The 25,497-nt window shown below is 44.8% G+C and overlaps 2 protein-coding genes across 2 annotated transcripts in view; one reads left to right on the top strand and one right to left on the bottom strand.

The window, feature by feature from the left end:
- The window catches only part of LOC139355011 (RNA polymerase I-specific transcription initiation factor RRN3-like), a 107,529-nt gene that overhangs the window by 13,145 nt on the left and 68,887 nt on the right, over window positions 1-25,497 (bottom strand). The window lies entirely within an intron of this gene.
- On the top strand, window positions 7,874-9,810 carry LOC139355000 (uncharacterized). The gene is made up of 2 exons (XM_070999269.1): window positions 7,874-8,433; window positions 8,532-9,810. Exons 1-2 carry the CDS (start codon window positions 8,028-8,030, stop codon window positions 9,272-9,274), a joined length of 1,149 nt encoding a protein of 382 aa, XP_070855370.1. The 5' UTR covers window positions 7,874-8,027; the 3' UTR covers window positions 9,275-9,810.

Genomic DNA, 25,497 nt, shown 5'->3' with positions numbered 1-25,497 from the left:
AAAATTTTAACTGAAATGTATTGGTCTCGTCAATACCTATCGATTGATCCAAAAAAAATTCTACCGCCGGTATGTGACGCATTTTAATCTCGCTTTGCTGCTGGCTTATCTCCATTTCCCTTTGGTCCCATTAGCTGACAGACAGACGGACAGACGGGCATAGCTAGATCGACTCGGCTAGTGATCCTGATTAAGAATATATATACCTTATGGGGCCGGAAACGCTTCCTTCTGCCTGTTACATACTTTCCCACGAATCTAGTATACCCTTTTAATCTACGAGTAACGGGTATAAAAAATGATGCACCGTTAGCGTGTAAAGTTCGTAATAATCAACCATAATTAACATCTCGACAAATGTGATTAACTCTATAAAAAGCTAAATTAACATCGGCTGTGTAGTGTATATCTAAAAATAAACCAGTTAACATTTGAATAATTAAACATACTCCAAGAAAAAAACCAAAATTTCATCATCTTGAAATATTAATTGGAGCTGGTAAGTCTACTAAAGCGTTATTAGCAATTTTAAATAAAGGGTGGGAAGTTTGTAAAGGCTTTATAGTCGTTTTGTCAGTAATAAAAGATAAAATTAAGATAATAAATAAAATTAACACAGAAAATAAAGTAAGTTTAATAGATAAATTAAATATTTCATTTGAAGCTAAAAAAATTAAAAATAAAATATATGAGTATCAAAAACTTTTAGTTATTAAACCTGAAATTAAACAAACAAAAATTGTTTGAATTAATAAAGTTAAACCTAAAGCTAATGGGTGGATATTAAAAAAAATAATAGAAGTAGTAATAATTAAAGAATATAATGCCAATTTAATAATTTCAAGAACTAGTTTGTTTAAAATATTAATTTTAGGGATTAATGAAAAAGAAATTTCTTTTCTCTTGAAGTTTTAAAAGAAAAAATCTTATTTTTAATTTACATGACCAATGTTTCTATTAAACTATTAAAACTAATTGTTTGTACCCAAAAGTACTCAACATGACCACACCCAACAAATCAAGCAGTAGCCAAGTTGGGAACAGTACCAGGCGCTCAGTAGCACCCACTGCATATGAGAATTGCTGATCAGCATATTATATGTCTCACTAACTCACCGTCTCACCGACTCAACGGCACACTGACCGGCCAATGCAGTCAGCACATTTTGCAGTGTCTGCCAAGCCAATTACACAAACTGCTGCCATAATCAAAACTCCCTGACCTACCTACCTACTTTAGAATATAGCGCACTTCACTAATCATTACACTAAACTTTCGTCTTCCAAGTATTGGGTTGGCAAGAAAGTCATGTCGTTTTTTTTCAATATTTTCAAAGATGATTTATTTATATCAGGACTTATAATTAATCAATTATGTATTGGCCGTTTTGTTCGACCACTAATGACCATCTCTCGGGCAGCTGCATAATTCCGCGCTCGAAGAACTTTTGGTCTTTTCCAGCAAAGAATCGAGACAAGTGGTTTTCGACAGCCTCATCTGAATCAAAGTTTTTACCATTCAAAGAGTTTTGAAGAGAGCGAAACAAATGGTAATGTGAAGGTGCTAAGTCCGGACTATAAGGTGGATGTAGTAGCACTTCCCAATTCAGCTCCGTTAATTTTTGCCGAGTGACCAAAGATGTGTGGGGCCTAGCGTTGTCATGGTGAAAGACTATACCCTTGCGATTAGCTAGTGCCGGCTCCTTTTCTTTAATTTTTTCCGCCAAATTGGATAGCTGGCGACAGTACACATCTGAATTGATGGTTTCATTCCGTCCCAGCAGCTCAAAGTGCACTACACCCTTCCAATTCCACCAAACAGACAGCATAACTTTCCTCTGATGGATATCGGCCTTTGATGTGGCTTGGGCTGGCTCATCTTTCTTGCTCCATGATCTTTTTCGTTGGACATTATTGTAAACAACCCACTTTTCGTCGCCAGTAATGATCCGCTTCAAAAAAGGATCGTTTTTAATCCGTTCCAGCAGAGAATAGCAGATGTTGATACGCTTAGTTAGGTGAATTTCCTTTAAGTTATGCGGAACCCAAACATCGAGCTTGCTTACGTAGCCAAGTTTCTTCAAATGGTTTTCAACCGTTGTATGCGACACACTGAGCTTCTCTGACATCTCCCGCGTTGAATAGCGCCGGTTTTCATCCAGCAAAGCCTGAATTTGTTCGTCAAAAACGGCCGATGGTCGACCAGAACGTGGGGCGTCTTTAACTCCAAAATCTCCAAGCCTGAATTTGGCAAACCAGCGCTGACATTGGCGATCACTCATGGCATCTTTACCATACACTTCGCACAATTTTTCGCGAGCTTCGACCGCTTTTTTTCCTTTTCGGAAGTAAAAAAGCAAAATATGCCGAAAATGCTCACTTTGGTCCTCCATGTTTAATTTGCTATAGCTTCCACAAATGTTATCGAATAATTACCAAATTTTCGTCGATAGTACCTAAGACAATAAGCTTTAAAACGATACTAAAAAGTGTGACCCTGGTGCTCGATTAGTCGTAAATAAATTAGATTAAAAACGATTACTAAAAAAAACGACATGACTTTCTTGCCCACCCAATAGTATATAAACATGTACCAAATGAAGAATAAATCAGTTATCAACACATCTCATAACTCCGCGGTTCTACTTCCTACCTCTGGGAATAGGGCTCGTAATACACTATCTCCACAAGCAGCTAACTTACGTTAGCTCAACCTCAGCGCAGTTCCGCATCGCCTGTGGGCCGGCATCGCAGTAACCTTCGTTACCATTGCCGCGACGCGATCGTCCTGCCAGCAAAGCGTCCCCGTGCCAGCGACAAGTGCTCATTACCCAATTGTCCCGCGGTGTGACCCGGAAGTGTCTACTTCGGTTAGGCACAAACACTAATGATTATAATTATACCCGTTACTCGTAGAATAAAAGGGTATACTAGATTCGTCGGCAAGTAATATATTTTTGATCAGGATCACTAGCCGAGTCGATCTAGCCATGTGTCTGTCTGTCTGTCCGTCCGTCCGGATGAACGCTGAGATCTCGGAAACTATGTTACGAACTGCTTTTTTCGGTGGCAGTGCCGCTAGCTCAGTCGTTCCTCAGGGCAGAGTACCCCTAATGCCACAGCTCGCAACATAAGTATCGATAACTTCGCGGTCTCACTTTACTAATCTATTGGTCATCACTAAGGACAAAACGGAAAAATGGATTACATTGGTGGCTATCGATGTCCTAGCCAAGCGCTCCCAGCCAACCATGGATGCCCTCAAGATGCTGCAGGGCACCACCCATTCGCAGTCGGCAGGAGCCCCCTCCTCGCGACTACGGCTACGGTTCCATCCCCCCCACTGGGAAAGCTTACTCACACATAGTGGGTATTACAAAGGTTTAATAAATATCGTAAGTACAATCGTTTATATACATGCTTCTCTTGACAGATTTAAGACCGAAACGTGGCCGCTGTCTCGGATATTTCAAAGCAGAGGATTCGTTTTGCTGGAAAAGGGTACAGGCGCCGCGCCACCAGCCATGTATTGGTAGAGCTCGCATGGAAACGCGGCCCTCAAAGGAACATGCGCGATGCGCTTGTGTATGGTCACCTAATCCTGAGGAGCTCCAGGGGAAAAGAAGGGACAGGCCAAAAAGGTACGTAACTGCACTGTAAACTATACCATTTAACTAATGCTCGCGACCTTTTTAATTTTAGGCAAACAACGAGGACAAATAAGGCTCTCGGGTCTAAATCCGGATAAACTCACAAACAGGTAAGTAGATATCAATATATACAATCGAGGTACACGTGTATATAATTTCTCGTAAATTTCAGCCACCGTCGGGCCGGGCCTGGAGGCGATGGTAGCCCGGGCTGATGACTTTCCGCCGGAGGCCAGCAGCGATACGGATCTCCACACGGGAAAACGGCGCTCTCCGGTGAGTGGTGCACGGGCAGTCCGAGATTGGGCTGCCAGACAAAATGGAGATACTTCTCAGCGCCGCAATGCGACCGCTAGAAGTTCCCGAGAGGAGGAGGACGCGGTACGCCGGAACGGACTCACCGGGAAATGTTGACGTCGTCGGCGTCGATTGTGGAAGGCTTTCCTGGCTGGTCGCTGGCACGGGTCGAACGGACACCGGTTGCTGGGCAGCCAAGTCGGGCTGGTAGGTATGGCGAAGTATGGCGATGTCAGTAGAGTCCAAATAAATTCTTCCGGGGCCCTTTGTATTGGGACCCCGGTTGCCTTTATAAATGATAAATATTAAATACCGAACTACTATAGAACTTCCACATAACTCACTATTTAATTTAAGGCACAAAGAAAATTTATACTAGCACTCCTAGCTGCATCTGCCTTGATTGCTGGACAGTATGGCCGCGACTATCACGATATCTGCTGATCATCGCCCCCCGCCATATTACATGGCCTCTCTCGACATTGGGTCATTGGATACATGGGCCATTTGAAGTAATCCCAGAGCGAACCGGGATTAATCTTCAAATGGCCAGATCGCCGCCAGACTCATCCCGCTGCTGCAGCTATCGCCCTATCGACCTAAACTATCGATAACGTCGCTCCCACTCGACTCCAATTGCAGCATCAACCAAAGATTTCGAGGGGCACTGCCCGGAGTTTCAGCAGAACGATGAAATAATTGGTAGCTTTGGAGATACGATGGGTATTGCAGATGTTATCGCGATGCTCGTATACTTTGTTTTGTCCTTTCAGGTCACAACCGGATGTCTTTGGCGTGATACACTCCCAGACTGCGGCCTTGGAGATCCTCCAGCAAGTATGCATTGCTGCCGACGGATTTGACCACCCTGGCTTTAAGGAACTTGCGAGCAAACTTGGAGTTAAAAGGTTTGCTGAAATCACTCAGCACGAAGTTGCGGCGGAAGACTTCTTGGCCTGGCTTGGCGAGCAGAGTTCGGGCTCGCTTATCGTAGCGCTGCCGGCTCGTCTGGTATGCACCCTCCAGTTGCTTCTGCACCTTGGCGTGGATAACCCGAAGCTTGTCCTTGGTCTGCATTCCGGCCATTTCATGGTCGACCAGAGACCTGAGTCGCCTGGCTAGTTTGTAGCTGGAACCGTTGAGGAACATGTGATGGCCGAATACAGTGAAGAACGGCGCTTCCCCTGTGGCTGAGTGGACAGTGTTTCGGATGGCCACCTCAATCTCCGGCAAATGTGCATCCCATTCCCGGTGATCTTCGTCCAAGAAGCTGCGAATTGCGGCCAAGACGTTTCGGTTTACCCTCTCCGCGGCATTGCTCTGTGGTGAGTATACGGGAGTCCTCATGTGCTGTACACCGAAGCCATCGATCATCTCCTCAAACGCCTTGTATACGAACTGTTTGCCGTTGTCCGAATGTATCGTCTCAGGCACCCCGAACTTGTAAAATACCTCGTTTACCAGGAAATTTACAACGTTCGACGCCGTCGCCTCCTTCATCGCCTTTAAGAAGGTGTACTTCGAGAAGTGGTCCACCACGATAAATATCCAGGCGTGTCCACTCTTGGACCTCGGATACTTGCCCAGGAAGTCGATGTACAGTTTCTGGAATGGCCTCTCCGTCTCTACCCTTCTTCCGATTCCGACCTGCACCCGGAAGTTAGGCGTTTTGGATTCCTTGCACACCTCGCAACCCCGGAAGTATTCCCGTACCTGGATGGTCATCCCCGGCCAATAGAACTGGCGTCGCAGGATCTCCAAGGTCTTCGTCATCCCACCATGCCCAGCCTTGGGGTCCGAATGAGCACGCTCTACCAAGCTGTGCGTCAGGCTTTGCGGGATCCACAGCTTCCATTCGGATCCCTCCAGTTCCTCGTCCATTTTCGGATTCTTCATGCGCTTGAAGATTAGTCCGCCGTCCACATTGAGGTCCGGTAAGTGCTCCCTGTTGGACTCCACGTCTTGCACTAACTCCGTATAATCCTCCGCAGCAAATTCGGTCGTCTCGAATCCCAGTAACTCCGTTGGATCTATCCGGACTTCCTCTATGATGCGGGACAGAGTGTCGGCGACTACGTTCTCGCTGCCTTTACGATGTTCAATGCTGAAATCGTAGCCCTGCAGCTGGAGAGACCACCTTGCGAGTCGTCCGGATAGATCCTTCATGGTCATCAACCACTTAAGGCTGGCGTGATCGGTAATGCATGTGAAGGGCATCCCTTCCACATACGGTCTGAACTTTCGAATAGCTAGGATGGCCGTCAGACATTCCTTTTCCATGACCGAGTAGTTAACCTGGTGTTTGTTCATCTTGGCCGAGAAGAACGCGATGGGCTGCTCGTCTCCGTCCTGGTTCCGCTGAAACAATACCGCGCCGACGCCAACGTGGGATGCGTCGCACTGGATGAAGAAATGCTTCTTGAAATCCGCATGAACCAGGACCGGCGCGCTCGTCAAGGCCAACTTCAGGTCATCCACTGCCTGGGTAGCGCTGGGACTTAAGGAAAACTTTGTGTTTCCAGCCTTCTTCAAGGACTCGGAGAGTGGTGCGGCTAGCGTAGCGAAGTTCTTGACGAACCGTCGATACCATCCCGCTGTGCCGAGGAAGGCACGTACTTCCTTCATGGATTTCGGGTAAGGCATCTTCTGGATTGCCGTAACACGTCCAGGATCTATCCGCAGCAGTCCACCTCCGACTATAAACCCTAGGTAAGTCAAAGATTTGAAGCAAAACTTCGACTTCTTTAACCCTATGGTCAATCCGGCTGATTTGAGACTGTGGGCTACCCGACGCAAGTATTTCAGGTGCGTCTGAAAATCTGGAGCCAGGACTAGCAGGTCGTCCAAGTAGACGAAGACGTTGGATCTGAGCTCCGCTGGTATCACCCGATCCATGAGCCGTACCAAGCGTTGTGCCGCGTTGCACAGCCCGAACGGCATCATTTGGAACTGGTACAACGGCCTGCCTGGAACCGTGAACGCAGTGTACTCCTTGCTTTTCTCATCCAGTTCGATCTGCCAAAACGCAAACTTCAGGTCAACGCTGGAGATGTAATGCGTCTGATCTATTCTGGAGAGGATTCCTTCTATACTGGGCAGAGGGTATGCATCCTTGATAGTCAAGGCGTTCAACTTCCGGGCATCCAGGCAGAACCGGTCTTTCCCTGGCTTCGACGCCACTGCTGTGCGACTGCTCCACGGGCTTTTGCTCTCCTCGATGACACCCAGCTCCAACATCTTGTCGATTTCGTCTTCGACCACCTTCTGCTTCGCCGGAGACATCGGATACGGACGATCCTTAAAGACCCGAGCTCCTTCCATCAGCTCGATGGAATGCCTCTCCATGCTGGTGACTCCGAGGCCGTCCCTCTCAAAGGTAAGGAACTCCTCCTTGACCTTGCCTAACGCCAGTTTTTCCTCCGCAGAAAGGCTCCAGGATTCGGGTTCCTCCCTTACCTCGTCCTCATCTTCCTGGTCGGCATAATGCTCCATCTGGCTGGCATGGATTTCCTCCGCTGCCTTGACGCCTCTCGTCGCCGGCTTCCCCACGACGGCTGGAGCTAGTCCGAAGGCTCGCCAGAAGTCGACTCCGAAGTACGCCGTTTGTTCCAGGTATGGGCACAGGTAGAACGTGACCGGCTTACTCACGCCTTTGTACCTCACAGGCAGCTCCAAGCGTCCTATGATGGATCGATCTTCGCCAGAAGCCGTACGGACTACCGAAAAATACGGTTGGACGGTAACTCCCAGCGCTTCCACGAGCTCTCGACAGCCTTTGCCCAGCACACTTACGCTGGCGCCTGTATCCAACAAGCCGGTGAGCTGCTTGCCCAAGGTCTCCACGTCGGCGAAGGGTCTAGGATCGGCGGCATCTATGCGTTTAACGGCCGCAACCACCTCTCGTCGTCTGGATCTCCTCATCCTGAAGCGCTCCCTTGCCTTCTGGACTCTCCGTGAGACTAGACGCATGCCGCTCAGCTGATGCTCCGCAAAGATCCGGTTCCGTGCCTCCATATAACGGCGAAGCCTCTTATCCTCCGGTAGGTATCTTAATAAATACTTATTACTATTAGATGGACTATGTACTTTCTTATCTTCTTCTTCTTTCTTCGGAACTACTTCGCGGGATTCCAACCTGGGCGAGTCCCTCCCGCTTTCGGGCTGCCCAGCCGACCGTTTTCCGCGCAATCGGGACATTTTGGAGATATCACGCCCAGCTTGCCGCACCGGAAACAAAATCTCCTCCACTCCGTGGCTTCGCAATCTTGGAATCCGTGCTCCGCAGCCCCGCAATTCCAGCAACCTGGCCTAAATGGATTTCGGACTCGCCCGCGTAGCTCGACCACCTCCAGGTGTCGCTGCTCGTCGACTTCGTCCTTCGTCGGCCTCGCTGACCCGTACCTTGTTCTGCTGGAGATAAGCAGCACGCCCTCGACGACCGAAACTCCTCTCCACTTCGACGCACTCTTCCCGAAGTTCGTCTACCGTGAGTACGTCCATCGCGTAAACATATCTAGCGATACCGTCCCTCAATCCCTTTTTGATCACCTTCACCAACTGCCGCTCTGGCATTGGTTTTTTTAGGCGTGAGGCGAGTTGCTGCATCGCATGGATGTAGTCATCCGCGCTCTCTCCCGGCTGTTGCTCACGTTGAAGAAGCTCGTGCATCCTTTCGTGTTCCGTCTGGTGGCCACGGAACCGATCCATCAGAGCCCTGCGCAGCTGGTCCCAAGTGTCCACTCTGGACTGGCGTACATGTACCCAGTACCACTACTTCGCTCTGCCCGATAAGAGAACGTGGAAGTTGCGCAGAACTTCACTCCACGGATATTGATGCTGCCCCTGCAGGAACTCCAGACGGAACACGAAGTCGTCCACGGAATGGCCATCGTCCTCGCCGCCGAATGAGAGGTTCCAGCAGTCTACTCGGATGTAGCGGTTTCCGGTGCCGGCTCCCGCGTTGGCGTATAACCGCGGCTCGTCCCGAAAATCCGCCGTCCTTCGGTCCTCGATGCGCCATGGCCGTGCGTGGCGATCGCTCCTGCCTGCCGGATGATACTCCGGTTCCTGGCTCAGGCTGCTGTCGATCCCTGGCGAGTCATTTACCGGCAGTCGAGGTCGCTGCCTGGGCGGCAATTCCGACGGCCTTCGGTAGCATCCTCCTGTATCCTGCCGCTGCTGAATCCCCGCTGGGCCATTTGCGCCGCCTTCTGGATACGACGGGGTGGGCACCATCGACACTTGGCGACTCGCGCCCTCCTGAAGCGGCTGCGGTTTGCTCTCGGCTGGCCTCAGGACGTCGTTCAACAACTTCATCATGTCGATGAATCCGTTCTTTATTTCTTCCCGCAACGCCTGGCTCACTCCTAACTCCTGTGATGCGCGATAGGTTTGGGCAGCCTGTGCCAGAGCTGCGTTCATCGCCGACTCCGCCGACGTATCCCGTTCCGTGTTCAGCTTTTGTGGTGCCGTCTGCTCCGGAACCAGAAGTCGATCCTGCGTCTCGACGATTGCCTTGAAATCCAGGACCCTGGGCGACCGATGGTGCTTCAGATCCGGTTGATCCCGCACTACCGCCTACCGGCGTTCTGGGTAAGCCCCCAGCCAGCGATATCCGCGGCAACCCAGCAGCACCCTCTACATCCGTGGACCAGACATCGTCCTTGTCGTCGCCAGGAGGACCCATCGACCTAAGCTGGTGGCCGTGCCTATCCCTGACGTCCTTACCCTCGGACATACTTCCCAAGAAATTTTGAATAAATACTTAATAGCTACTAATACGATAATAAATGTGATAAATAAATAAATAAATAAGACAACAAATAAATACAATAATAAATAATATAATAAATATCAAAATAAATACGAAAATATCTATTAGCAAAAATAAATAACAATAAACAAATCTTCCTCACTTTCCAACACCTTTCAAAATCTCCTAAATTTTTTAAATATTTTTTTCTTCCTACTACTCTTGACTTGGGGAGATGGAACTGACCCTCGCCGGTGGGCTTCCGACCTAACTGTCTTGGGCTTCTTCAAAAATCCTATTTTCCCGTCTCCGCCTAGCCGTTCGTCAACTGGACTAGCTATCACTTGAGGTGATAGCTGCCAGTTAAGGACATCGGCTGGTTTGGCTCCTGTTGGCTTTTCTTTCCCGCCCTTTTTTTCTATTTTAAGTCGAGGCAACCGTGCAGCGCGTAGGGTTGCTACGGGTCACGATTACGCAATTAAGTTTACAGCCGACATAAAATTAGAAATCGAGGACGGGGAGAAAAACCCAGGAACCCAACATCCTAACAAAAAAACATTTCAAATAAATAAATAACAAAATACAAGCTTTAAAACTACTCTATCACAGAAATTATCACAGATTCTCTTCAGTGCATCGCGTGATGCAAATCTTGGTTTGCCCCAAGATGCCATCACCGGTTCACTGGTAAACCTGTGACCAGGAGCAAATCGTCGGCACTGTCGACGTGCCTCCCGTTCTACTTCCAACTTCCCTACACAGCTGACTTCCCCGTCACCACGCCCTAGCAATTGCAATCTATGTTGCAAGCCATAGGTCGTGATGGCGGGGGCGTCAGGGTCATAAATGGGCGAGACGTCGTCGCCTCGACAATTTATTTTGTTTAAATTGGGCGCCAATATGTTACGAACTGCTTTTTTCGGTGGCAGTGCCGCTAGCTCAGTCGTTCCTCAGGGCAGAGTATCCCTAATGCCACAGCTCGCAACATAAGTATCGATAACTTCGCGGTCTCACTTTACTAATCTATTGGTCATCACTAAGGACAAAAACGTAAACAAAGCAAAAACCTACAAATATTGACGGAAAAATGGATTACATTGGTGGCTATCGATGTCCTAGCCAAGCGCTCCCACCCAACCATGGATGCCCTCAAGATGCTGCAGGGCACCACCCATTAGCGGCAGGAGCCCCCTCCTCGCGACTACGGCTACGGTTGCATCCCCCCCACTGGGAAAGCTTACTCACACAGTGGGTATTACAAAGGTTTAATAAATATCGTAAGTACAATCGTTTATATACATGCTTCTCTTGACAGGTTTATCCTTCCTCAGCCCTTAAGACCGAAACCTGGCCGCCGTCTCGGATATTTACGCGGTCAAAGCAGAGGATTCGTTTTGCTGGAAAAGGGGACAGGCGCCGCGGAAACTATGCTCTACCAGCCATGTATTGGTAGAGCTCGCATGGAAACGCGGCCCTCAAAGGAACATGCGCGATGCGCGTGTGTATGGTCACCTAATCCTGAGGAGCTCCAGGGGAAAAGAAGGGACAGGCCAAAAAGGTACGTAACTGCACTGTAAACTATACCATTTAACTAATGCTCGCGACCTTTTTAATTTTAGGCAAACAACGAGGACAAATAAGGCTCTCGGGTCTAACTCCGGATAAACTCACTAACAGGTAAGTAGATATCAATATATACAATCGAGGTACACGTGTATATAATTTCTCGTAAATTTGAGCCACCGTCGGGCCGGGCCTGGAGGCGATGGGAGCCCGGGCTGATGACTTTCCGCCGGAGGCCAGCAGCGATACGGATCTCCACACGGGAAAATGGCGCTCTCCGGTGAGTGGTGCACGGGCAGTCCGAGATTCGGCTGCCAGACAAAATGGAGATACTTCTCAGCGCCGCAATGCGACCGCTGGAAGTTCCCGAGAGGAGGAGGACGCGGTACGCCGGAACGGACTCACCGGGAAATGTTGACGTCGTCGGCGTCGATTGTGGAAGGCTTTCCTGGCTGGTCGCTGGCACGGGTCGAACGGACACCGGTTGCTGGGCAGCCAAGTCGGGCTGGTAGGTATGGCGATGTTAGTAGAGTCCAAATAAATTCTTCCGGGGCCCTTTGTGTTGGGACCCCGGGCCTTTATAAATGATAAATATTAAATACCGAACTACTGTAGAACTTCCACATAACTCACTATTTAATTTAAGGCACAAAGAAAATTTATACTAGCACTCCTAGCTGCATCTGCCTTGATTGCTGGACAGTATGGCCGCGACTATCACGATATCTGCTGATCATCGCCCCCCCGCCATATTACATGGCCTCTCTCGACATTGGGTCATTGGATACATGGGCCATTTGAAGTAATCCCAGAGCGAACCGGGATTAATCTTCAAATGGCCAGATCGCCCGCCAGACTCATCCCGCTGCTGCAGCTATCGCCCTATCGACCTAAACTATCGATAACGTCGCTCCCACTTGACTCCAATTGCACCAACTATAAGAGCTAGGCTATTGAGATTTGGCATGCAGATTCCTGAGCTTCTTACGCAGCGCAAGTTTGTTTCAGCAATGTGCCATGCCCACTCTAACGCCCACAAACCGCCCAAAAATGTGGCTCCTACAGTTTTGTTGCTAGAATAAAAATTTTAACTGAAATGTATTGTCCTCATCAATACCTATCGATTAACCCCAATTTGCCACGCCCACTTTAACGCCCACAAGCTTCAAAAAATCGTAAATATGAACGCGAATATCTCAGAAACTATAGAAGATAAGGAATTGGGATTTTAGATTCAGATTCCGTATCCTTGTACGCAGTACAAGTTTGCAACGCGAAGATGCCACGCCCACTTTAACGCCCACAAACCGCCCAAGTCTATGTAGCCCACAATTTTTATGCTAGATACAAAATTTTAAGTGAAATGTATTAGTCTTGTTAATACCTAGCGAATGATCAAAAAAAAAAGTTTTCCACGCTCACTCTAACGTCCACAAACCGCCTAAGCCCGTGGCGCCAACATGCTAGAAAATAATGTTAATTGAAATGTATTAGTCTCGTCAATACCTATCGATTGACCCCAAAAAAAATTTCCCACGCCCACTCTAACGCCCATAACGCTTAAATCTGTCTACCGCCGATATGTGACGCATTTTAATCTCGCTTTGCTGCTGGCATATCTCCATTTCCCTTTGGTCCCATTAGCTGACAGACAGACAGACGGACAGCCGGGCATGGCTAGATCGACTCGGCTAGTGATCCTGATCAAGAATATATATACTTTATGGGGTCGGAAACGCTTCCTTCTGCCTGTTACATACTTTCCGACGAATCTAGTATATCCTTTTACTCTTTTTCTTTCGCTTGACTCTGACAGACCCGCCGGGCAATTCGCCAGCGTGTGTGGTCTTGACTTAGCCGTGTGGTGCCTTCCGGACCTCAGCCACTTGTGTCTCAATTCGGAGATTCCTGGTGTCCCAATCCCGAACGTCTCGACGTGGCGATGCTTCCGGCCATCTGTTGCTGCTGTTGCTAAGATTTGTGGGGAGTTATTCAACTCCTCACATTAATAATAACAAAATCTCTCGGGTTTTAGCGTTATGGGCTATTCAGTGAGCGTGGCTCCGCGCTGAAACAAACTTGCGCTGCGAAGAAAGAACCTATACGCCAAGTCCCAACATTTTACGGACAAACGGACATGGCTAGATCGACTCGGCCAGTGATGTTGATCAAGAAAATCTATACTTTATGGGGTCGGATTCGCTTCCTTCTACCTGTTACATACTTTCCAACGAATCTAGTATACCCTTTTACTCTACGAGTAACGGGCATAATAAAAGGGCACTGAAAACGGGAACGAAAATAAAAAACAGTATTTTAATCTATCTGTAGTTTTTATATGAGCTAAGACCATTTAAAAATACTAAAAAAAACAAGAAAGGAAGCTAACTTCGGCAAGCCAAAGTTTACATTCCCATATAGGTTGTTCCTTTGCGTTATCGGGAAATTTTCTGGTCAGGCCATTTTTTAATAGTTGTTAAAACAAAAGTGTGTTTTTTGGAATACTTTAACCAATATTCAATGTTATGCTTAAGAAATTTTAAGAGAAGCAGCTGTTGTATCAGCTGTTAAAAGATTCATTCTCAGGCTCTCAAAAATCGACGTAAGGCTAAAACTTTAAAATTTCAAAAAGTGAGAATTTTAAAGCATTTAAAGTGGAGTGAAGTGCTAATGAACTTAAAGGATGGTGGTGTGCACTAAGTGTTTATACAAACATTGAAATGGTGTTGTTCTTTTAATCGAGAGTTAAAGTGAGCGGTCTAGCACAAATGTTTTTTAAAAAACTATTTTTTAAGTTGAGATAAAAAGCGAGTTCATTTCTCATTATAAAAACCGGTTTCCGATACTATTAAAAAATTAATTTTTTCGATTGTAATCTCAAATTTGAAAGTACCCCTTTCTTTGCACTGTTGGCCTAAGATGTGAAGTAGACTTTTATTTAAAATGACTATTAAGGTAAGCAGAAAACACCTAGCGCTAACATTGACCAATTTAACCGAACTTTAGCTGTTGTGTAACGGCGCCTGTAGCAACTGGCGAACCTAGGTTCAGCCTGAAAGCCTACTGTACAGGGTCCGCTTAAACCAAAGCTTGACCTAGTGTGGCCACCTGTGTCGGCTATTCGATATTTCTATAGTTTTGAACAGCTGAGCCAGGGTGGTCTTGAAAAGTTCTAGTTTTGACACCTGTCGGTCGTCATATTATATATATTTCCGACAAGAGCCTCGCTGGTATCCAGCCGATTCCGGTTAAGTTCTTCTTATTTTAACCAGCAAGAGAAACGGACGTGCCCACAGCTCAAAGTTTCATTTTTCAATTAATAGACTAAAAGTCCGAAAGATATATATTTTTGAGTGGCATCCAGTATTCTAAGTGGTGTTTAGCACTCAGTGTGGCTGCCAGCTATAAAAGCTAGCCAGCGAATAAAGCTTAAAGTAAGTGCAAGTGCATTTGTTTAGAAATTGGGGCGTTTTAACCTCCAACAAATGTACACTACAGGTATTTTTTAAAATTCCGGGTGGAAAACCCAGCCAGTGCTGCCACAAGTTGCCGCCAAAGGCGCATTTTGTTGATTCGGCCAATTTACTGGAGGATTTACCACCTTAAGAAGGCCAAAATCAAATCTCGGGACCCAATCGTCAGGTATGTTTTTTTTGGGACCCATATTTTGGCATATCTGTAATTAATTTAAATGCCTAATCGTCAGGTTGGCCCGCGAGGAATGATTTGGAGAGATTGTCTACCTATCTACGGGTCATGTAGTGCCGGCCAGAGCAGTTTATATAAGGAGGACCCGATGGCAATTTAATTCAATTATATAACCTGTCCCGATGCCCATCATGCCGCGCATCCGTACACCAGCCGAGTTTTGAGGGGTGCGCGTATCCGTCTTGGTGGTTCCCGAGTGGAATATCGCTGCCGCAGATTTAGGGATTTATACCCGTTTATGTTGCAAAAGCGCCGCGTGTGTGAACGGCCTTAACCTAGCGTGGCACCCTAGCCAACCGTGTTTAACCTTAATGGAAATAAAACTCTCTTTCGTATTGGATCAGTCCTAACCCTATTATATAACCAACGCGCTTTGAGAAACCGAATTTAAGAATTAATGTGAAAAGAAAATCAATGAAATCAAAGATATGCAAACCATAAAGCAAACAATAATTTTTCGTAAAGCCTCAAGTGGCAACGGCATGTAAAGCGATAGCTATGTTTAACAAATTTAAAGAAATTACCCAGTCACTCGGGTTAAAAGAGACAATGCACGCCGAGAAGCATTAATTTAATTTAAGAAGAGCTAGATTTTTTTTATTTAGTTTTAAATGGAAAATTTGTTATTGTAAAGCTTTCAAGGAAGCACGATGAATTAGATACGGGTTACAAGTTTAGTTTAAATCGTTCGCGCGTCTAAGAGAAATGAGAGAAATGTTTATTTGCCCTTGAAATTCTACATGGCGAGAAACATCGCTACCCTTTAGATTACAGCCAACCCATCCCGTCCGGAGATCGATCTTCAACGTTGGAGGAAATGCCGTGAGTCACTCTAACTAATCACTTATATATACTACTTTATTCACATTTCTCGCCGATCCGTAAAGTGAACGAAACTAATTTGAACATAAACCCCGATCTAAAAACAATTAATTAATTAAAATACCTTGAGTTATTTGCATTCTCTATGAATTAATTTGCGATTTTCAAAAGAAGTTGAATAAATAACGATCGCCTACTATTAAATCTCTGGCTCTCAACGTGTGGGGCCTTAGTGAGTAGAGTAATCACTCATTAAGACTCACCGGTAATTAAATTCGAATTCTTTTCTATACTTCTTTAATTTCAACTTTTATTTTATTCACTTCTACAAAATACCTTTCTTTGATCTTTAAATCTTTTGGAAAACAAAGACAAAGAACATTAGTTTTCTTTCTGGTCAAAATTAATAATCAGAGTTAGGATTTTTCTTTACTTAGTTAGTGGTGTTTAGAAAACTCAGTCCGAGGAAAATGCAGAAAGTATCCAACTACGATAGATCTTCTGACCCTTTCTGATTTGCTACATCATTACCTTAACCACACTTTGCAAATTAAAAGGTTTCTATAGGCTCAAGCGTTTTGGAAAATAGGTACAACTTCAAGTGGTACACTATCCACGAAAGACCTGCAGAAATTTTAATTTCGTTTAGCCTAAGAGCGATTACATTTTTTTTTATTAGTGAAGCAGGAATACAACAGTATTAGTTCTCGAACTATACTCTGTCCGCAATGCACTTTAAAAAATCTAACCGTCTCCCTACATGGATTTAGTTTTATAGAGAAAACGAGAAGTCCGATTAATCTGTCTCTTATTATTTTCCCGAGAAAGTTTAGCAGTTAAAAAAAATAATAATTTAGTTATCCTACGATACGGGAAACATCAAGCAAAAGTTCACTTTTACTAATTTTTTTGGTTTATATATCGAGAAGATATTAGTTTTATATCTACTACCTTGAATTCTCTTTGGTTTTTGTGATTTTTTTAAATTTAATTATTTCGATCCCCAGGAAAAGGCTCTCAGGAAGCCACCAAGCCTGTCTGTCCGATATGCAAGTCCGAAATTAAATCATCTTCCGAACTTTTCGAAACCATATGCCGTCACGAGTTTCATAAGAGGTGCATTGATGCGCATTTCAAGAAAAGCGACTTGTGTCCAGTATGCAAAGTTTCTTGCAGGCCAGTGGTCGAAAAGTGTTTACAAACTCGGTTTCAATCTAAAGGTCGCCAACAAGGAATTAGCGATAATACCCCGGGTCCATCTGGAAGCGCTCAGAGCAACAACAATAGCGTTACTGATCAAGCAACCGCAATAAACACGGTCACAATGGTGTCCATGGAGCGAAGGCTGTTTTCTCTTCCTTCAGAGAAAATGACCGATTTAATCCAGAATTCAGTAGAAGAAAGTGTACAGAGACTGATCAGAACTCCGCCAAATTCCGCTATAAGTGGCGAGGAAAGATCAGCAACTCCTCCTCCAGTAGACGAGGAAAATAACGAGCCAGCTGTTGTCGAGCAAATTCAAAACAGACATCGGGTCCTGCCTAACATAGGTTATCCTGGTTCTCACCGAAATGACTTTTCCGACCTCCTAACTAGACCCGACAAGGTCGTTCATATTTTAAACGGATGGAAAATTAAATTTTCGGGATCAGGTGTTTCAGTAGATAACTTCATTTATAGAGTTGAGGCGCTGACGCATCAAACGTTAGATGGAACTTTTTCAGTCCTTTATAGGGCAAGGCCAACGAATTTTATTGGCGTTACCATAAATCGGTGACTGAAGTCCGCTGTGATAGGTTATGTTCTGCTTTACGATTACAATTTCGTCAGAAAAGGGATGATATTGATATCGAGGAATTGATCCGCAACAGGAAGCAGAAGCCTAGTGAAACCTTCGATAGCTTTTACAATAGCGTAAACATTTTAGTCGATCAACTAGAGATACCATGGAGCTCGAGAAAACTTGTCCGAGTTCTTAAGAATAATCTGAGGCCTGAAATACGACATGAGTTATTGAATGTCGATATTTCAACAGTCTCAGAGTTAAGAGAAACCTGTCGTCGACGCGAAGCTTTTCTCGACGACGTCAAACGCGCTCACGGTTATAGTAAAAGTAGCCCATTTAGACGCGAAATATCAGAACTGATTCTAGAATCTGAATCTCAGAAAGGTTCGGAGTCGGAAAACGAGTTAGAAGTAGACGCGTTTACCTTAAAATGCTGGAATTGTCGCAAAGATGGCCACATTTACCAGGATTTTTTAGCCGATAACAGACTTTTTCGTTACGGCTGTGGAGCAGATAACACTTACAAATTAAATTGTGCAAAGTGTGCAAAAAACTCCAAGTCCGGCACTTCGAAGTTGCCGTACAAACCGAAAACTTCGAGTGCCTTTCGCAACCAGTCAACGATGACCGATTAAATGTGGATGTACCGTTCGTTGCACCACAAATTATCCCTGACGTTCCGGAAAGCAATGCCAGCTCTTTACTGCATTGTAAAGTTAAAAATTTACCTGACATTCCAAATCCAAAATTTTGTCTTAACCCTCTCTTGGAAAGATTTAAATCTCGGAGTTCTAAAAGAATAAAATGCTTTTGGCAAAATATTAGAATTGTTCTGTTCCGACAGAAACAAGAGATCTTCGACCGTTTTCGCCGGTTCGTTTATTAGATCGTACCGTGTACGGTTTACTTGACTCCGGGGCATCTATAAGTTGCTTTGGGGGTGATTTAGCCAGCGAACTCATGAAGAATAATAGTGCTTACAGGTCGTTAAACGTTAGTGCTACCACGGCAGATGGAAGCCCACAACGAATAGTAGGCAAGATGAAAGTTAACATAGAATATGGAAACATTCAAAAGATTTTAAACATTTATATTGTACCATCACTAAAGCAAGATCTATACTTGGGCATAGATTTTTGGAGGCTGTATGATCTTCTTCCCAAAAATCTGCATATATCCGGCGCTAGAATCTAAAAAGTCTAGCAAAGTTAGCAGCGACGTCGAGGCAGATCAACACGACTTGTCCGAAGCAGAAAAGCTAAGATTAGTTCATGTTATCAATTCGTTTCCTTCATTCGCTCAGGAAGGTCTTGGTCAGACTAGTTTGATTACACATACAATTGATGTGGGCAGTGCTAAGCCAGTTAAACAGCGTCATTTTCCTGTCTCACCTGCCGTTGAGAAGAGTATGTACGCAGAAGAGACAGAATGTTGCAATTAGGGGTTATTGAAGAGTCGGAAAGCGCTTGGTCCTCTCCCATCGTCATGGTTACTAAACCTGGCAAAGTGAGGATTTGTTTAGATTGCCGAAAGGTCAATAGTTTCACCGAGAAAGACGCATATCCACTTCCGCAAATCAGCGGCATATTAAGTCGGTTGCCAAGAGCCGAGTATATTACTAGTCTTGACTTGAAAGATGCATATTGACAAGTGCCGTTGGAAGTTCAATCCCGAGACAAGACTGCATTTACAGTCCCCAGTAGGCCACTCTACCAATTTAAAGTAATGCCTTTTGGGCTTTGTAATGCCACCAGCACAATGTCTCGCTTGATGGACAAAGTCGTCCCACCGCATCTCAGGAACGAGGTATTCATATACTTGGATGACCTCCTGGTAGTATCGTCAAATTTTGAGAATCATCTTAACGTACTTAGGGAGATCGCCGTTCACATCAAGCGTACAGGATTGACAATCAATATTGGCAAAAGTCATTTCTGCATGCGACGTGTACGTTACCTGGGCCATATCATTGGTGATGGCGGAATTCGTACAGATCCTGAAAAGGTGAAAGCAATCACCGAGTTTCCCGTCCCGAAAACTCTGCGAGGTTTGAGGAGTTTTATGGGCTTATGTGGCTGGTACCGCAAATTCGTTCCGAATTTTGCATCACTCGCTTCTCCTTTAACTGATTTAATGACAACCAAACGAAAGTTCAGTCTAACTCCAGAAGCACTAAAAGCCTTTGAAATCTTGAAGACTCGTCTTAGCCAAGCTCCGGTGTTATGTAGCCCGGACTTTTCTAAACCATTTGCTATCCATTGCGATGCTAGCAAGTCTGGTGTCGGTGCTGTGTTAGTACAGGTATCTCAGGAAGGAGACGAACGTCCTATAGCATTTGTCTCGAAAAAACTAAATCGAGCTCAAAGAAATTATACCGTGACCGAGCAGGAGTGTCTGGCGGCAATAGTAGCCTTGAAGAACTTTAGAGCTTACGTGGAAGGACATGATTTCACGATTATAACTGACCACGCCTCGCTTAAATGGCTTATGTCTAACCATGATCTCAGTTCTCGTTTAGCTCGATGGGCGATAGCCTTGCAAAGATATCGATTTAAAATTGAGCATCGTAAGGGTACTATGAACGTGGTACCTGATTCCTTGACCCGCGTTAACGAGGACGAAGTCGCGGCGATAGATTTGCGGGAAGGTTTGTTGGTCGATTTGAATTCAAACCACTTTAAATCTCCTGCTTACAAAGATCTAGTAGCTAAGGTTGAAGAGAAGAAAGATAATTTCCCTGATCTTAAAACAGAGGAGGGGTATTTGTATAGAAAATCAGAACATTTAACTGGAGAACAAGTACACGATGAATACGCATGGAAGCTTTGGTTACCATCAGAGCTGATCCCCGAAGTTCTTTTCCAAGCACATAACAGTCCATTGGCTTCCCACGGCGGGATACATAAGACTGTCGAGCGCGTTAGGAGGTATTATTTTTGGCCTCGCCTCGTGCCTGACGTGAAAGCATACGTTAATGCCTGTGAGACATGTAAGTCGACTAAACCACCGAATCATGTTCTCAGACCACCGCTAGGAAAAGCGCCAGAAACTGTGCGACTTTTTCAACGAATTTTCATCGATTTTCTCGGACCTTACCCACGTTCGAGAAGCGGGAATATCGGGATTTTCATAGTCCTAGATCATTTCTCTAAATTTGTATTTCTAAAACCTGTAAAGAAGATTAATGCTAGTGTTGTTATTAAGTACCTCGAAGGCGAGCTCTTCATGACTTTCGGTGTCCCGGAAACTGTCGTATCAGACAACGGATCACAATTCCGTTCTGAAGCGTTTCAGAAACTAATGAAGACGTATGAGATTTCACACGTGCTGACGGCTGTTCATTCGCCTCAAGCTAACGCCTCTGAGCGAGTCAATCGTTCTGTTATTTCAGCGATTCGAGCTTACCTTCGTCCAGATCAGAAAGATTGGGATGAGTATTTGAATAGGATATGTTGTGCCTTGAGATCCTCGATCCATGCCAGTATCGGTACAACGCCGTACTATATGGCTTTCGGCCAGCATATGGTAACTTCCGGTTCTACTTATTCCTTGCTAAGGAGACTGAACATGCTAGATGATCTCTCCTTGATGTTTAATAGGCAAGATTCATTTGAAATAATCCGAGAGGAAGCGACTAAGCAAATGCAGAAAGCTCACGATCGGAACGAAAAGCGTTATAATTTGCGCTTGAGAGATGTCTCCAACGCTGAAGGGCAAGAGGTATTTCGACGCAATTTCAAGCAAAGTTGTTTTCAGACCGGCTATAACGCCAAGTTTGGTCCATCATTTGTAAAAGCCCGAGTTCGAAGAAAATTGGGAAGATCTTTTTACGAACTAGAGGACTTGCAAGGTCGACTCTTGGGTAACTATCACGCGAAAGATATTCGCCAGCTATGCGACTCCAGGCGGTAATCTGTCTAGGGTATCTAGAGCCAAATACCCTAGCCTGACTCTAGCGGGGGGGTTTTTGTAACGGCGCCTGTAGCAACTGGCGAACCTAGGTTCAGCCTGAAAGCCTACTATACAGGGTCCGCTTAAACCAAAGCTTGACCTAGTGTGGCCACCTGTGTCGGCTATTCGATATTTCTATAGTTTTGAACAGCTGAGCCAGGGTGGTCTTGAAAAGTTCTAGTTTTGACACGGACGTGCCCACAGCTCAAAGTTTCATTTTTCAATTAATAGACTAAAAGTCCGAAAGATATATATTTTTGAGTGGCATCCAGTATTCAAAGTGGTGTTTAGCACTCAGTGTGGCTGCCAGCTATAAAAGCTAGCCAGCGAATAAAGCTTAAAGTAAGTGCAAGTGCATTTGTTTAGAAATTGGGGCGTTTTAACCTCCAACAAATGTACACTACAGGTATTTTTTAAAATTCCGGGTGGAAAACCCAGCCAGTGCTGCCACAAGTTGCCGCCAAAGGCGCATTTTGTTGATTCGGCCAATTTACTGGAGGATTTACCACCTTAAGAAGGCCAAAATCAAATCTCGGGACCCAATCGTCAGGTATGTTTTTTTTGGGACCCATATTTTGGCATATCTGTAATTAATTTAAATGCCTAATCGTCAGGTTGGCCCGCGAGGAATGATTTGGAGAGATTGTCTACCTATCTACGGGTCATGTAGTGCCGGCCAGAGCAGTTTATATAAGGAGGACCCGATGGCAATTTAATTCAATTATATAACCTGTCCCGATGCCCATCATGCCGCGCATCCGTACACCAGCCGAGTTTTGAGGGGTGCGCGTATCCGTCTTGGTGGTTCCCGAGTGGAATATCGCTGCCGCAGATTTAGGGATTTATACCCGTTTATGTTGCAAAAGCGCCGCGTGTGTGAACGGCCTTAACCTAGCGTGGCACCCTAGCCAACCGTGTTTAACCTTAATGGAAATAAAACTCTCTTTCGTATTGGATCAGTCCTAACCCTATTATATAACCAACGCGCTTTGAGAAACCGAATTTAAGAATTAATGTGAAAAGAAAATCAATGAAATCAAAGATATGCAAACCATAAAGCAAACAATAATTTTTCGTAAAGCCTCAAGTGGCAACGGCATGTAAAGCGATAGCTATGTTTAACAAATTTAAAGAAATTACCCAGTCACTCGGGTTAAAAGAGACAATGCACGCCGAGAAGCATTAATTTAATTTAAGAAGAGCTAGATTTTTTTTATTTAGTTTTAAATGGAAAATTTGTTATTGTAAAGCTTTCAAGGAAGCACGATGAATTAGATACGGGTTACAAGTTTAGTTTAAATCGTTCGCGCGTCTAAGAGAAATGAGAGAAATGTTTATTTGCCCTTTAAATTCTACATGGCGAGAAACATCGCTACCCTTTAGATTACAGCCAACTTATCCCGTCCGGAGATCGATCTTCAACGTTGGAGGAAATGCCGTGAGTCACTCTAACTAATCACTTATATATACTACTTTATTCACATTTCTCGCCGATCCGTAAAGTGAACGAAACTAATTTGAACATAAACTCCGATCTAAAAACAATTAATTAATTAAAATACCTTGAGTTATTTGCATTCTCTATGAATTAATTTGCGATTTTCAAAAGAAGTTGAATATAAATTACGATCGCCTATTATTAAATCTTAAAGTCTCTAATTGCCTGAATACATGAATTGATAAATTTAGAAAGTCCCTTGAAGAAGTATTTCTTTACTAAAAAAAAAATAATACAGAATACCTAGAACTATCGGAAAACTATTTCTTTAAGCTAAAATTTATATTTAGTAAAATACATTGTTATATCATAAATATAATCTTCCTATGCCTTATTTTTTCAAATACCCTATGTTCTTTTTATAAATATTAAATATGACTTGTATTTCTATCTACGGAAAATTAATTACCTTTTCGAACAGAAATAAAACCATGGATCTATAAATAACATTGAACTGAACTAAGCCGATGATTTCTCGATCGTAGGGTATCGAAGGGGTCACCGAAGCCATGCTTTAAGGTGGTGATCATAGGTTGGGAGGGCCATACGCGACCACAATACCATCCGTGGATTCGCATAGTTAACTTTCTCCAAAACTTTTCTGTCACTATAATACTTATTCCTGAATTTATTTATCGTTCTCTTCCGGTTTCAGTTTACTATTCTCTCTTGTCGCTAGTACGCTTATTTCTGATCTTAGTGATAATAATGTGTAGTCAGTACGCGAATCTGTAGGCGCAAGACCTCCACCCCCAAAGCCGACGAGCGAGTGCCGGACCCTAATAGCGTGCCCCGCAACTGCAGATTCCCGATTTCATGCAACCGTTACACGCTACATTATTTGAAGCAAAGCTCCATAGTTTCATGTTGTCATTGCTCGTGGGTCCCTCGGCGTCTGCTACTTTTCGTACATTATAGCGTTCACCTCGTTTCACTTCTGTTATTTCGTATGGACCTTAGAATTCGCTAGCCATCTTTCTCCCAGCTACGAATTGAGTTCTACGGATGGCGACGAGATCTCCAACTTTCTATCCGTACTCGCATTTTCGTTTTTTATCAAATTGTTCCTTATATTTTTTCTGGGCCTGCTGAATATTATCTTTTGCTTCTTGTCGCATCTTCTCTCTTTCGTCATCAAAGTTATCAACCATCTCCTTTTCTATTAGCTGAAGTATATCGCTGTCTGGTCTACAACGCATTTTTATCCCGATCAGCAGCTCAAATGGAGAACGCTTTGTAGATTCATGAACTGTGCCATTGATAGCCATCTGAACTCGAGGTACAAACTTATACCACCTTCCAGGTTCCTCTGACGACAACTTTGAAATAATGCTCAGGATGGATCGGTTTACACGTTCTATTTGTCCATTGCCTCTTGGAACTCCTGTGGTGCCCCAAACGTGTTTGATGTTTTCTTCCTTCACAAATTCCTCAAAGCTAGACGACGTAAATGCTGCTCCGCGATCGCTTACTATACGAGCCGGATTACCAAAGATGTCCGACCATTCCTGTAACTTCTTGAGGACTTCGTCTGCACCTGTTGTTTTTGTGGGATACATCCATACGAACTTGCTAAAGCTGTCAACCATCGCGTAGATGTTCTTGTAATGCTTTGAAGTAGCATCCATTGGTCCCAGATGGTCTACGTGTATAGTATGAAGCGGCTCTGATCCTTTGTCGATTTGATGCAAAAATCCTTCTTTTTTGCCGAGCTTTTTGTTGTAGATTATACATTTCATACAGTTTCCTATGATCTTCAGTACCTTCCCTTCTAGATGTGGGATCCAATAACTCTGCTGTATGGCATGCATTGTTCTTGTACGGCAAAGTGGCCTGCGTTGTGTGCCTCTGTTATTATCTCTCTCTCTAGCGATTTCGGTATTGCTAACAGATCCGTTCCCTGCACAACCTTGTACACCAGACCAGCCTTTAATTTAAAGTTGTCATATGGTTTAATTTTCAGGATTTCGGAGACTGCTTTGATCATCGTATCCTCCTGCTAGGCTTTCTTGATTCTTGCTGTGAGTTCCGAGGATACTATCATGACATCAATTGGGTATCGACTCAGGCAATCCACGTGCTTCAGCCGCTCTCCTGGTCTGTGTTCGACCTCAAAACTGTAGTCCTGCAGGTACAGTACCCATTGGGCTACCTCGCGCGGAACGTCCTTCTTGCTTAACGTTTGCTTAAAAGCGGCGCAATCAGTTACAAGCTTGAAGTTGGTACCGAGTATGTACTGACGGAATTTTTTGCATGCGAGAAAAATAGCTTTGGCTTCTTGTATATAGCTGTGCTGTCGTGCTTCAGACTCCGAGGTTTTCTTGCTCCAGAATAAGACCGGATGCAATTGTCCTTCATGGCACTGTAATAGCGTAGCTGCGAACCCATCCTTTGACGCGTCGGTGTGTATCTCGGTTTTTGCATCTCTGCGGTAGAGTCTTAGCACCGGCTCGCTCACCAATGCTTCCTT

This window comes from Drosophila suzukii, unplaced genomic scaffold (genome assembly GCF_043229965.1).
Source record: "Drosophila suzukii unplaced genomic scaffold, CBGP_Dsuzu_IsoJpt1.0 scf_6, whole genome shotgun sequence".
Lineage (NCBI taxonomy): Eukaryota > Metazoa > Arthropoda > Insecta > Diptera > Drosophilidae > Drosophila > Drosophila suzukii.
Note: the sequence above shows the minus strand (reverse complement) of the source record. Positions and strands in the feature narration are given on the sequence as shown.